Consider the following 15,227-nt stretch of genomic DNA (forward strand, 5'->3'; position numbering starts at 1 on the left):
GTGAGGGCAAATAAAAAAGCTCCTCTGCTCCCCCCAACCTATTTTTTGCCAAACACTAGTGTCTCAGTCCACTGGGGTAACCGTTACCCCCTCTGCCCTTGCCCGTACAGAGGTTTTACCCTCTGGCATCCTCTGGCAGCGCCTCACCCCTGGGCTTAACCCCAGCTCCTTCCACCCCCCTCCTTGATTTTTTGCCTTCAGCCCCTATCCTAACTCTGCCTCTAACTGCTTGACTCCCCTGCCCCGACCAGTCCATTTCCGCCCCCTGCTCAGATGCTGGTCACCCCCTCCTCTGGTTTGCCTCCTTTGCCCCTTTTTAACCTCTGTAAAAAGCAGTCAGCAGAATCTTATGGGTAATAAGGGCAGGGTGAAGAGCAATGGCTTCAGCAGATGTTACTGAGCATGCTCAATTTGTGTGAGCCTGCTCAGTGCACCACAAGTAGCACATTCCTAGGTTGAACATAGATCCTTAATACCTTTCATGAAAGGGGATCCGGTTAAATGAAAGTTGCCCACTTAGTTCTGTTATTTTCACTCCAGTACAGAGAAGATAGATCGTTACATAGATCGTTAATTTCTTTCAAACAAACCACAGCTAAACACAAGTTGCTAGAGTATGTGGTAAAGTGCAGTAAATAAATACAATTAACCTGATCTGAGACTGAAAAGAGGTTCAAAAAATCCTAAAATTATGCTAATTCTTTAAAAAAAAAGTTGTAGAAGGAGCTGAAAATAATATCAATTGAGGCTTTCAGACTATTCTAGAAAAATAATTTTCTAAGGGATATGCATTCTCTAAATACACAAGTAGTATAGAAAATTCTGAATCAGAGGGAAACTCAGCTAAAGAAAGTCCTTATTAAAATAAGATCCTCTCTAAAAGGAATGGAGGTTATGCAGGATGTCAAAAGAAAACAACAACAACAATGAAGTCTGAACAGTAGGCCTGATTCTTTTCTCACACACTTTTACAAATAAGGAGTAGCTGCACTGAAATAAATGGACTTTAAAACTGGCGTGAGACTCACTAAGGAGAAGAAGGAGAGACTTGTGGTTAGGGAATTAGACAGGTCCTCAAGATTTAATTCCTGGCTCTGTTACAGACTCTGATTTTGACCATGAATAAAACGCTTAATCACGCTATGATTGAGTTCTGCATTTGTAATATGGGTATAGTATTTCCATTATCCTGAGATCCATGAAGAGGGTGTTGCTGATGGTGGTGAGGTCGTTGCCTTGTATTGCAAGATCAATATTTTCAGCACGAATGAACGTATGCAAAACTGTGTCAGGCAAATCACTACTGTAGATGCTAAACAGGAAAGGAACCTGCATGGATCCCTGAGGTAGACCATCTTTGAGAGTGCATGCTTTGCGGATCTGCCCATTCAAAAAGACACATTCTGTTCAGTTGCTCAACATTGTGGCAAGGATTCACAAAGTGCTATGACATTTGATGACAGTTGATGTCTTGAGCAATAGCCCATATCTCTGGTCCCTTTATGCCATTCTGGCATCACTAAGGGTATGTCTACACAGCAGCTGGCAACGTGCTTCCCAGCTCTGTAGGCAGACATGTGCAACAAATGGCAGTGTGGCTAGAATGAGCACAGGGGTAGCCTAGACCCCCTGGCCAGGTACTCCGGTGACTAGCCTAAGCCGCCACCTGTGCTGCCCCCAGTTGGAAAGCATGCTCCCAACTGCAGTGTAGACAGAAACCACAGAGACTAAACCCAATTGAAATGGCCCTAAGGATTTCCCGGGAAGCTCAGAGCAGGTCTGAACTGGCTTTCTTTCACAGCTGCCACAGGGCAGAGGGGATGTGTTGGGAAGCAAGGGGGCACAGATGTGGTGAACTGCACTCCAGCTATTCTTGGCTGTGGTGTGGTACTTAGGGGAACATTGCACTGAATGTTAGTTAGATCAGCCCTGAGGCTTCTCACATTTACACTAGGGGCTAGGCTCCAAACACAGCAGAGAATACAGAAGGCAAAAAGGTGGCTTAAAGCCACCTTTGCCCTCAACCCCTCCATTCTTGCCTTTACCATAACTCAGCTGGAACAGAGAACTTGGCCCTATGTCTTTTTACATGCTAAAAATTACCAGGCACAAGCTACATATATACTGTAATCACATACAAGAATGACAAAAGAAAAGTCTTACTAGCTATTTCCATGTAGTCTCAGCAGAATGCTGAGATCATAGGACTTTAAGCCTGATAAAATGTAGTTAATTCCTTGAAATGAGAGGAAGTTAAACTCCCCTCTTCTCAAGTTGTAGATTTTTCTAATGTCAAGAAATGTATAAACCCAATGTGTAGTTCAATAATAGGGTTGTGGAAGAAATACTTGCTTTTTGAAAGAGAAGTTTTTTGGAAAAAACAAAAACAAAAGAACCGACTCCATACTATCAACTTCTCTTTATGTTTCAGACTCAGTAAGTATTTTGTAAGTTGCAAAGTAGTTTATTTTCAGAATATTAAACAGATTGAAAATATGAACAAAATAGATTTCTAACATATGGAAATATGCTATATTGTAGCTAGAAGCTGTAAATATACCCATCTTTGGAGGTGTCAGAAGCTTGTAGAATTGTTCTAGTTAAGGCCTTGAGCTTGCATTCACTTATGCACATGATCAATTTTACACAGACATAGCATGATTTTGTTCTCACTTGGGACTGCTTGCATGTGTAAAGTTACTCTGGTGCATAAAGTTATGCAGGATCTGGGCCTTAGCTAGTAATGGGTGAAGTTGGAAGGTGTGATGATGTTCAAAGAAGAATCCAAAAGTTCAGATGTTTATCCAAACAAAAATGATCAGGTGGCTGGGGCACATGACTTACGAGTAGAGGCTGAGGGAACTGGGTTTGTTTTGTCTGCAGAAGAGAAGAGTGAGAGGGATTTTGATAGCAGCCTTCAACTACCTGAAGAGGGGTTCCAAAGAGGATGGAGCTCAGCTGTTTTCAGTTGTGGCAGATGACAGAACAAGGAGCAATAGTCTCAAATTCATAGAATCATAGAATATCAGGGTTGGAAGGGACCTCAGGAGGTCATCTAGTCCAACCCCCTGCTCAAAGCAGGACCAATCCCCAACTAAATCATCCCAGCCAGGGCTTTGTCAAGCCTGACCTTAAAAGCTTCTAAGGAAGGAGATTCCACTACCTCCTTAGGTAACGCATTCCTGTGTTTCACCACCCTCCTAATGAAAAAGTTTTTCCTAATATCCAATCTAAACCTCCCCCACTGCAACTTGAGACCATTACTCCTTGTTCTGGCAACTGCTACCACTGAGAACAGTCTAGATCCATCCTCTTTGGAACCTCCTTTCAGGTAGTTGAAAGCAGCTATCAAATCCTGAAGGGTTAATGTTTAGCTATTCCACCTGGAAGCAGGCGGGGCACACCCTGACTGTTTTGTAGAAGCAATGCACACATTGCTCTATCCAAGGACAAGGGCTAGATATGAACCATGAGAACTTGATTGTTTGGACAGCAACTGTGGGAGGCTTTCTTAGCCTGGGCTCAAGGCCTGAGAACCAGGATTGTAGTAGATAGAGGATGGTAACTAAGTATATGAATCAACGTCATACATTCCTTTGTGTAGCAGTGTGTAATGCTTAGGGGGAGAAATATAATAAAAGGAGAAGGTGGAAGGCGGGGGGGAGAACAGCCCATCTCCGCTGACCAGCCTGTTTGCTTGCATAAAGCTGTGTTCTGTCTCATCACTGAACCGCCACAACTGGCGCCCAAACGTGGGGCCCTCAGCACTCACCTCGCCCGGCAAGGGTTTCAGACGCGTCACTCATCCGCTTCGTGGATCCCGGTGAGTATTTTTCATTGTGGTAAGTATGGGAAGCTCCCTCTCTGCTTTGCAAATGCAACACCGCAATGAGCTGCAGTATTTGTTGCGTAAGGCTCAGCATGACTGCCCGGCTCGAGCACTTTCTCTCCTGCTACAGGAGATGCGTGCCAAGTGCCCGTGGTATCCTGAAGCCGGAAGCCTTAAGCTAGCAGACTGGGAGCGATTGGGCCAGACATTGCACAAAGAGCCTTGGGCGCCCGTGCAGGCTTTACATGCCTGGCACCTCTGCCGCGACGTGGTACAGCGTGTCGCCTCCGACAGGCCCTCCCTCGCGAGGCTGGTGATCTCGCCATGCCCGTCCGCTCCTGCAGCCATCCCCCCTCCTGGCGATGCGACACAGCGTGTCGCCTCGGAAAGGCCCTCTCCAGCACCAACAGAGGGGCTGCCGATCCCGCCGCCCCCGTCCGCTCCTGCAGCCATCCCCCCTCCTGGCGATGCGACACAGCGTGTCGCCTCGGAAAGGCCCTCTCCAGCACCAACAGAGGGGCTGCCGATCCCGCCACCCCCGTCCGCTCCTGCAGCCATCCCTCCCCCTGCTTCGCTCCCAGTGCCTCTATTACCACCGCCTCCCTGGCCTTCCCCACCGGAGCCGGTGTGTGATCACCCTCCCCCCGTGGGGCCCCCCGGAGGGTCATCTGCATCTGCTCAGAAGCTTTCGCTGGTGCAACAAATGGTTCACGCAGCAAAAGCTCGATCAGATCTTACAGCGGAGGAGCTGGCTGATCTGGTCTCCGTTTGCCCGGTGACCTGGCAGAATGATGACCAGGGCAACCCCGTGGGCACCTGGACCACTTTGCCATACTCGGTGGTTAGAGAGGTAAAGAAAGCAATTCGTGAATTTGGCCTGACTAGCACCTTTGTGCGTGGTCTCATTGAAGGGATGGGTACTGGGTACTCCCTAATCCCTGAGGATTGGAAAACGCTGCTGCGCATGATGTTGTCACCCAGTCAGTATGTTATTTGGCTTAGTGAGTATCGGCAGATGGCAGAACGCCAAGCTCAGGTACATAGAGAGCGCGGTATCATGTATGAGCATTTGGCAGGGGAGGGCCCGTTTGCTACTATTGAGATGCAGTCTCAACTCCCTCAGGCTGTCTTCCCCATTATTTCCACCTGTGCCCAGCATGCTTTCAAGAAGGTCCCGGATTCAGGCAAGCCTACCAAAAGCTTTGTCAGTATCCGTCAGGGTGCCTCAGAGTCCTTTTTGGATTTTACCAACAGATTGCAGGAGGCTATCCTCCGACAGGTGGATAACACTGAGGCAGCTCACGAGCTCCTGTTAAAATTGGCAGTTGAAAATGCAAACGAGGATTGCCACCGTGCTCTCCAGGCAGCACAAGCCTCTGGTATTTTAGAGCTCTCAGACATGCTGCGGGCGTGCCAGAACATTGGCACACAAGCCCACAAAGCTGGAGTTCTGGCTGCCGCCCTCAGAAAAACTGGGAAGGAGGGGAAGCGCTGTTACCACTGTGGTAAGGAGGGTCATTTTCAGATCAGTGCTGCTCATCTAAGGCACCAGCCCGACCCTCAAAGAAGTGCCCCAAGTGTGGGAAAGGTTATCACTGGGCTAATCAGTGTCGTAGCGGGTCGGGAAACCGCGCGACGGGTCCCCCCCCAAACCCAGGGCCAAACGGGGGTGTTTCCTACTCAGACAATCGCTCCTCTGCCTTGGAATCCGTAGACTCTATGAGGGCGGCGACTGCTGGAAGTGCAGGGCTTGATTTGATCATGCAGGAGGACACTGACTTTCGGCTGCCAGGGGAGGTCTGTGCCATACCTACACAGGTGACGGGACCTCTCCCTGCCGGCTTTGTAGGTCTTGTTCTCCCTCGCTCACATGCTGGGAAACAGGGCTTTTTTGTCATTCCAGGGGTCATTGATGCTGATTACACTGGCATTATTAAGGTTCAGGTGTGGACTCATCTTCCACAGTCGCTCCCGCGTGGACGGTCAATTGCACAATTGATTTTAGTCCCCTATCAGGTGCCAGCTGCCGAGGATCAAACTCGGGGCGGAGGCGGCTTTGGATCAACGTTGTCTCACTCGCCGTCTCACAGCGCGTCTTCTCCACTTGTTGCTCTGACAATGTCAGTCCGCCCCTCGAAACCTCAGTTAACACTTCTCTTAGATGATGTTCCTTTTACAGGGCTGGTGGACACTGGAGCTGACGTTACGGTGATTCGTGATCTGGAGTGGCCGGTTAGTTGGCCTACGGTTCCTTCTAAAGAATTGTGGGGGATCGGGGGTAGTAAACCCGGGCGCCAAAGTTTGTCTTGGGTCACGGTCTCTAAACCGGGAGGCCGTACCCTTGCTACTATCCGCCCTTTTGTGCTCCCTGTCCACCTCAATATTTGGGGCCGTGATTTACTTACAAAGTTAGACACCACCCTCGATATTAACATCTGATGGCCCAAAACCCTCCCTCACCCACCGTGCCCTCCGCCTTAACCTTGGTATGGCAATCCTTAGAGCCCGTATGGATTGACCAGTGGCCCCTCCCTCTAGAAAAGCTAAAAGCGCTTCATTCGCTTGTGCAGCAGCATTTGCAAGCACAACGACTGGAGAGCTCCACTAGTCCCTGGAACACCCCGGTGTTTGTTATTAAGAAAAAATCGGGTGCTTGGCGGCTGTTACATGATTTAAGGGAAATAAATAAACGCATCCAACCTATGGGCCCCTTGCAATTTGGCTTGCCAAATCCAAATTTAATTCCTCAAACCGATCAACTTTGTGTGTTAGATTTAAAAGATTGTTTTTTTACCATCCCCCTTTGCCCTCAGAATTAGCTGCTGTTATTTTGGCCTTTCAACCTTTTCCTGATTGTCCCTTTGATTTAATTGTGGATACCCATTATGTTTATTAGGTAATTGATCATTTACCCCTTGCCCTCATTACCCCTCAGGTTGATGCAGACCTCCTTCGCCTGTTTTTGTTTTTGCAGCACCTTTTTGCCACTTGTCATTTCCCTTATTTTGTTGCTCATATTCGCAGTCATACCCCTCTGCCTGGGCCACTCACTGAGGGCACTGCACGCGCAGGTCGCGCGTTGCGTGGTCAGGTAAATTCCCTTTTTTCTGACCCCATTGAAAGCCATGCCTTTTTTTAGCAGTCTGCCTCTGTTTTGGCCCGGCAGTTTCACATTCCTGCTGATCATGCACGTTCCATTGTTCGTTCCTGCCCCCACTGTGCTGCTGCTGCTCCTACTTTTTCTTATGCCGTTAACCCCCGAGGTACCGCAGCAAATCAGCTGTGGCAGATGGATGTTACTCATGTGCCACAATTCCGCCCCTATTTGTTTTTACATGTTTTCGTTGATACTTATTCAGGCTTTCTTTTGGGCTTCCCCACAACGTGGGGAAGCCACTAACAAAGTTATTCATCATTTGCTGGCCTGCTTTTTTGTTATGGGTCGCCCCTGCCAAATTAAAACAGATAATGCCCCAGCCTACTGCTCTGCAGCCCTCTCCACCTTTTGTGCCCGCTGGGATGTCTTAAACACGGAATCCCTTATAATTCCACGGGCCAAGCCATTGTTGAACGTGCCAATCGCACACTCAAAACCTTGCTAGATAAACAATTAAAACAAGGGGAGCTGCGTCTCCGAACTTTAGGAGACATTTAACAACAAATGCATATCCTCTTGTTTACTTTAAATAATTTAACACTGAATGCAGATCAGCAGACCCCTGCGGATCGGCATTTTCACAAATCTGAGGTACTGGAAAGACCGCGTGTCTTTTATCGTCAGCTGCCCGATCCACAGTGGCTGGGCCCAGTACCTCTAATCACTTGGGGTTGGGGATAAGCTGCTGTGTCTCTCCCTGCAGGACTGTTGTGGGTTCCAGCTCGGTGTGTGCGACCGGCACTTAAACAACATGGCATGGCACCAGGGACTGTCGAATCCCATACCAGAGTTTCAGCTGACCTTGGAGGAGACCGCGTTGCCCCCCGAGTCGACAACGACGGGACGGAAACGGAGGAGGCGTAGCGTCCCAAGCCAGCCCGTGACATGGGGAGCAGTAAAAGCATTGGTCGCCGCGGCCCCACGAAGACTGGCAGCAGATCAACAGCCAGAGACTCCTGAGACTTTGTTTGTGGCGATTCTCGCCCAAATCACTGCTAATTCTGTGATGATTGTGTGCCTTTTGTGCCTGCTATTTCCTGTAGGGGTTGGCTCGGAAGCGCCTCCCCCGTTACAAGCCCGAATGACATATAACATATGGGAAAGATTGGCTTCAATAGCAAATGTTACCCACTTTTGTTTATTTAATTTCGTAGCAGCCGGAGATTTGTTAGGTACATGCCTTATTCCAGTATGTCATCACCCTGAGGAGATGGAGAATAAGACACTGTTCTCTGCTTATGCTAATCTTTCCTCCCAGTACTCTAGCATGGCTAATTGGGGCCCGGCCAACTATACTCTGCCTCGCACGGCTATATCCCTCCACACACTGTACCCGGCCGGGGCTCACAATGTCACCTGTGCGCGTGTAGTTAACTGCATTAGTACAAAGGTGCCCTTGGGCTGTCGAAAAATTTCTCAACCCCTTTTAAATTGTTCCCATGCTGTTAATGTTTCATATAATTATGGCCATATCATCCTACCATCAGGATGGGTTTTTACTTGCGGTTCACGCACCTTTAATTATATTCCTGCAAATTTAAGTGATGGCACCCTTTGCTGTCTTAGTAGAATGACACTTATATTGCCTTTTGCTGGTCACAATTGTAGTAAAAGAAGTGTACCCCTTTTAGATGATTATATTGCAGATGTTGAGCTTTTGGTTATTCTGTGTTTGTAATCATTGGGCTTATTTTTTTGCTGCTGCTGTGTACAATGTATTCCTTCCTTGTTAAGATTTTGTAAAATTTTGCCCTGGAAAGCTCCCCAGGTTATGTCCTTGTCTGTCTGGGAGTTAAATAGCATGACCAAACAAATTAACGGCTACCATGAGATGGCCAAATATCAATAAATAAAAAACGGGGAGATGAAGGGTTAATGTTTAGCTATTCCACCTGGAAGCAGGGGGGGCACACCCTGACTGTTTTGTAGAAGCAATGCACACATTGCTCTATCCAAGGACAAGGGCTAGATATGAACCATGAGAACTTGATTGTTTGGACAGCAACTGTGGGAGGCTTTCTTAGCCTGGGCTCAAGGCCTGAGAACCAGGATTGTAGTAGATAGAGGATGGTAACTAAGTATATGAATCAACGTCATACATTCCTTTGTGTAGCAGTGTGTAATGCTTAGGGGGAGAAATATAATAAAAGGAGAAGGTGGAAGGCGGGGGGGAGAACAGCCCATCTCCGCTGACCAGCCTGTTTGCTTGCATAAAGCTGTGTTCTGTCTCATCACTGAACCGCCACAAAATCCCCCCTCATTCTTCTCTTCCACAGACTAAACAATCCCAGTTCCCTCAGCCTCTCCTCATAAGTCATGTGTTCCAGTCCTCCAATCATTTTTGTTGCCCTCCGCTGGACCTTTTCCAATTTTTCCACATCCTTCTTGTAGTGTGGGGCCCAAAACTGGACACAGTACTCCAGGTGAGGCCTCACCAATGTTGAATAGAGGGGAATGATCACGTCCCTCGATCTGCTGGCGGTGCCCCTACTTATACATCCCAAAATGCCATTGGCCTTCTTGGCAACAAGGGCACACTGTTGACTCATACCCAGCTTCTCATCCATTGTAACCCCTAGGTCCTTTTCTGCAGAACCGCTGCCTAGCCATTCGGTCCCTGGCCCCTAGTCCCTAGTCTGTAGGATTCTTCCATCCTAAGTGCAGGACTCTGCACTTGTCCTTGTTGAACCTCATCAGATTTCTTTTGGCCCAATCCCCTAATTTGTCTAGGTCCCTCTGTATCCTATCCCTACCCTCCAGCGTATCTACCTCTCCTCCCAGTTTAGTGTCATCTGCAAACTTGCTGAGGGTGCAATTCACACCATCCTCCAGATCATTTATGAAGATATTGAACAAAATCGGCCCCAGGACCGATCCTTGGGGCACTCCGCTTGATACCTGCTGCCAACGAGACATGGAGTCATTAATCACTACCCGTTGAGTCCGACAATCTAGCCAACTTTATATCCACCTTATAGTCCATTCATCCAGCCCATACTTCTTTAACTTGCTGGCATACTGTGGGAGACCGTGTCAAAAGCTTTGCTAAAGTCAAGGAACAACACATCCACTGCTTTCCCCTCATCCACAGAGCCAGTTATCTCGTCATAGAAGGCAATAAGATTAGTCAGGCATGACTTGCCCTTGGTGAATCCATGCTGACTGTTCCCGATCACTTTCCTCTCCCCTAAGAGCTTCAGAATTGATTCCTTGAGGACCTGCTCCATGATTTTTCCAGGGACTGAGGTGAAGCTGACTGGCCTGTAGTTTCCGGGATCCTCCTTCTTCCCTTTTTTGACGATGGGCACTACATTTGCCTTTTTCCAGTCGTCCGGGACTTCCCCTGATCGCCATGAGTTTTCAAAGATAATGGCCAATGGCTCTGCAATCACATCTGCCAGCTCCTTTAGCACCCTCGGATGCTGTGCATCCGACCCATAGACTTGTGCTCGTCCAGCTTTTCTAAATAGTCCCAAACAACTTCTTTCTCCACAGAGGGCTGGTCATTTCCTCCCCATGCTGTGCTGCCCAGTGCAGTAGTGTGGGAGCTGACCTTGTTCGTGAAGACAGAGGCAAAAAAAGCATTGAGTACATTAGCTTTTTCCACATCCTCTGTCACTAGGTTGCATCCCTCATTCAGTAAGGGGCCCACACTTTCCTTGACTTTCTTCTTGTTGCTAACATACCTGAAGAAACCCTTCTTGTTACTCTTAACATCTCTTGCTAGCTGCAACTCCAGGTGTGATTTGGTCTTCCTGATTTCACTCCTGCATACCCGAGCAATATTCTTATACTCTTTCCTGGTCATTTGTCCAATCTTCCACTTCTTGTAAGCTTCTTTGTGTTTAAGATCAGCAAGGATTTCACTGTTAAGCCAAGCTGGTCGCCTGCCATATTTACTATTCTTTCTACACATCGGGATGGTTTGTCCCTGTAACCTCAATAAGGATTCTTTAAAATACAGCCAGCTCTCCTGGACTCCTTTCCCTCTCATGTTATTCTCCCAGGGGATCCTGCCCATCAGTTCCCTGAGGGAGTCAAAGTCTGCTTTTCTGAAGTCCAGGCTCCATATTCTGCTGCTCTCCTTTCTTCCCTGAACTCGACCATCTCATGGTCACTGCCTCCCAGGTTCCCATCCACTTTTGCTTCTCCTACTAATTCTTCCCGGTTTGTGAGCAGCAGGTCAAGAAGAGCTCTGCCCCTAGTTGGTTCCTCCAGCACTTGCACCAGGAAATTGTCCCCTACACGTTCCAAAAACTTCCTGGATTGTCTGTGCACCGCTGTATTGCTCTCCCAGCAGATATCAGGGTGATTGAAGTCTCCCATGAGAACCAGGGCCTGTGATCTAGTAACTTCCGTGAGTTGCCGGAAGAAAGCCTCATCCACCTCGTCCCCCTTGTCCGGTGGTCTATAGCAGACTCCCACCACGACATCACCCTTGTTGCTCACACTTGTAAACTTAATCCAAGTTGCAGTGGGGGAGGTCTAGGTTGGATATTAGGAAACACTAGTTCACTAGCAGGGTGGTAAAGCACTGGAATGGATTACCTAGTGGGTGGTGGAAGATCCATCCTTAAAGGTTTTTAAGGCCCAGCTTGACAAAGCCGTGGCTGGGATGATTTAGTTGGTGTTGGTCCTGCTTTGGATTGGACTAGATGACATTCTCTTAAGTAAGCTGGAGAAATGCAGGCTCAGCAGAACTACCATTAAGTGGATACAGAATTAAACAACCACAACCAATGATTTAGTTGGTGTTGGTCCTGCTTTGAGCAGGGGGTTGGACTAGATGACCTCCTGAGTTCTCTTTCAACCCTAATCTTCTATGATTCTATGAAATTTATATGTAGTTACCATGATCCTTGTGACAGCTGCCTGGACCAAGAGCACTAAAGAAAGAAGTTCTTAATTAATTCACAAAACAATGTCCCCCACATTCCTAATGACTTGCCAGTATGTCTAAACCCTGGGCTGTAGATGTAACCCACACACCTGGGTTCTATCCCATCTAGTAGCACCGAGACCACTTAGAGAGAGAGATAAAATAAGTCTGCTCTACAGCCTTAACTAACAGGAAGTTAGCTTTTAGCTCATGCAGTAGAGGCTCATGCACTAAGCTCCAGAGGCTGCAGGTTTGATCCCACCCGCTGACAACTGGGGTCTGTCAGTGTTACAAGTCGGGGCTTGTTCAGAATTTCAACTGGGAAGTCTCTGAAGCTCTGGACACATTTCCTCAACTAGGGGAAGTATGTAACCCACACACCTTCTGGGTATGGTGTTCTGTCCCAGCTAGTAGCACCAAGACCACTTAGAGAGAGAAAATGAGTCTGCTCTACAGTCTTAGCTAACAGCCAGTTCGCTTTTAAGCTCCAGAGGCCCCAGGTTTGATCCCGCCTGCTAACGACCGGGGTCTGTCAGTGTTACATAGGCACCCTTTCTAGAGATGACAGACTAGGCCATTCACATGCAGCCTTTGATCATTTTATAGATTTTGCTGAAAAGGTTGCCAGACTGTACCAAATATTGTTAGTGTGGAACTTGTGACTCATGGGCCCAATCCTCAAAACCCTTAATCATGGGAGCAGTCTCATGGATTTAAATGTGTGACTCTTAAAAGTGAGTAGGGACCAGTCATAGGTTAGACAGTGCCTTACAGGGAGAGACATGCTTTGGGGATGGTGCAGAGCCACTCTGCACTCTCCTTCATGCACTAGCATTCTCTGGAAAGCATTCTGCTTCTCTGAAACAGAAGATAACCAGTTCTTCTTCCAGGTGAGCTATTATACTCCATTATGAGGTGCAGAATACCCCCCAGCTGATGGCCCAGGCTACTGGCTGTTGGAGCCATGGCTCTGCCTACTCTGTCACTCCTCACCACCTTTGGGGTACCAGGCCCCCTAGGAGGAGTAACTGCCATGCAGCTGAGCTTCTATAAAAGATTAAAAAGCAAAAGCCTGACTGAACTATCAACTTTGAGTGAATAGACTTGATTTTTAGTTTTGAGCGAGCACCCTCTTTGCCAAAAAAGTTTGGAGGCAACAAATGTTATTTACCTCAAAGGCACTTTATGTCACATGCTATCAGACCTATAAGCTTATTGAAATACCCTTGAAATCTGCACTCAACTGTCACTCTGTGTTGATCTGTGCCTGCATCTTAGCTTGAATCTATGCCCCAGTCACACTGTATTGTCTTCTCATACAACACCACATTTGAAATGCCACTGATGTGAACACCAAGAAAAATGTTTGCTTTATTTGTTCTAATTTCTCCACGCACTGATATTTAAGCATGGCAGCAAGTAGGAAATTAATACCCATTGAAGGATCCTATATTGTGAAGAGATTATAAATAGATTGTGTGCAGATGAGCATAAGGAAATTAAATCAATTATGCTGCACTTATAAGTCTCTCTAATGTTCAAAGACTAAAACGTGCATTAAGATAACATCAGTTGTCTAAACCTACAAAAAGCAAGGAATTTCAAACGTAAGGGTGAAGCTTTATTTTTAAGATGCATCATTGTGTCTTGGTACTGCAGGTGCTATGCCTCATGGTTTTCATGGAAATCTGTCTGATCTTGCAACAGATGGGCATGATCATGCATGTTAATGAAGTTTGAGCCTTATATATGAATTGCCATTATTCAGTGGCTTTATGTTCAAACCTTAATGTAACTTTAATGTCTTTCTGACTTACATTATTATTATGACTTATTATTACAGCAGCATTTAGGGATATTACAGTGAGCTGAAGTCATTGATTCAATTACAGTGAGGTGATGAAAATAAACCTCTCTTTAAGAGTGCTTATTCTATTTAATGCATTTTCAAAGCTCTAGCCATTTCATTTTTCTTTGTCACAAGCCAAAGCACATTTATATGCATAGAAACACTCATTTAGTAAAAAAATATGCATTTTATTAATGGACAGTTTGGACCCTGAAATGGTCATCTTTTACATTTCTTGCTTACTTTTCGGGTTTTCCTGAGCAGGCAGCCAGTTGTATAGACTGTCTACTATAGTACACACATTGGGAATAGCAGCTATGTGACACTTTGGGTGGTTCAAAAGACAACTTCCATCAAAGAAAATTCAAGTAGGGCTTTTGAGGCAGCAGCTAAGTAAAGATCAGTATGTGGGGAAGTAGAGTATACTTTCATAAAAGTTTTTGGTTTACAATAAAAATGTTCAGGTTCTTTTTTTGGGGGGGGTGTCAAAAACAGGAAAATTACCAATGAAATGAAATTCTTCCCCAAATTTTCAAAAAGGCTTTTTTTGTCAAATAGTTCCTAGCCCCCCATCACTGAAAAAATTTAACCACCTCTAATTATTGCTCTCAGGCCTGTGGAGATCTGGCCATCTCTTTCAAGTCCCACTTCAGCTACATTCAAATGTCATGCACCCTGGGACACAGAGCCTGTGCTCCAAGACTTGTTGCTGGTGAAAGGAGGGCCTTAAAATATCCCTCCAAAATGACTCCTGCTGCAAGTAATAAAGGTAGTTATGGTTTTGTCAGTCTGAGGACTTGCTCATCCTCCCAGTTCAGGGGTTCAGATAGCTGACAATGTATGAATCTTCTGAGATTTGCCATTCACTGACTATTAGCCAATAACTCCCTCACCTCCCAATATGTTGGGAGCATTAAACATGGCACTGGCTGCACAGTACCTCTTCCAAGGGTGGCTGGAGCCCATGGAGGCACTTGCTGAGAGCAATTTCTATGCTTAGAGTGCTAGAACTATAACTGTGGAAGGCCCGTGTGTGAAAGCAAGTTGAGCATGAGGGAAAGAGAAGAGAGTGCTTTACACACTCCCTCCTCATTTCTTGGCATGCATGCAATCTGGCCCTAAATTTCTATCTTGAAGAGTAATTATAAAGAAAGACTCATACTTACACCTGGAATTAGGCAGGGCAAAATGTGGTGCCCCTTGTACAGTTACAGAATATTAAAGCCACATGAGTGTTCTCCATGGGTGCCTGTGATAAAATGAACCTCCCTCAAGGACAGGAAAATGTTAAATGCTAGGTAGGCACATTCACTACACCTGAGCAGTAATTAGATCATTACTTGGCAGCCAGAGAAGGTGGGATTAAAGAATCAGTGATAAGTAGGGCCGTACCAAATTCATGGTCCATTTTGGTCAAATTCATGATCATAGGATTTTAAAAATTCTAAATTTAATTATTTCAGCTATTTAAATCTGAAATTTCATGCTGTTGTAATTATAGGGGTCCTGACCC

The 15,227-nt window shown here is 46.5% G+C and overlaps 1 protein-coding gene across 3 annotated transcripts in view; it reads left to right on the forward strand.

Annotated features, from left to right (window-relative positions):
* The first annotated feature begins 3,401 nt into the window (after positions 1-3,401).
* LOC140908336 (uncharacterized) overlaps positions 3,402-15,227 on the forward strand; it is a 333,399-nt gene continuing 321,573 nt past the window's right edge. The window contains exons 1-3 of one of the 3 annotated variants that reach the window (XM_073335306.1): positions 3,402-3,823; positions 6,009-6,061; positions 7,690-9,143. In XM_073335306.1, the coding sequence (XP_073191407.1) occupies positions 7,738-8,664 (927 nt within the window). In that variant the 5' untranslated portion in view covers positions 3,402-3,823; positions 6,009-6,061; positions 7,690-7,737 and the 3' untranslated portion in view covers positions 8,665-9,143. Of the gene's footprint in view, positions 3,824-5,923; positions 6,062-7,689; positions 9,144-15,227 lie in introns of those variants that run through there. The other 2 variants (XR_012157838.1, XM_073335305.1) reach the window with 2 other exon arrangements.

This window comes from Lepidochelys kempii, chromosome 3 (genome assembly GCF_965140265.1).
Source record: "Lepidochelys kempii isolate rLepKem1 chromosome 3, rLepKem1.hap2, whole genome shotgun sequence".
NCBI classification, from domain to species: Eukaryota; Metazoa; Chordata; order Testudines; family Cheloniidae; genus Lepidochelys; species Lepidochelys kempii.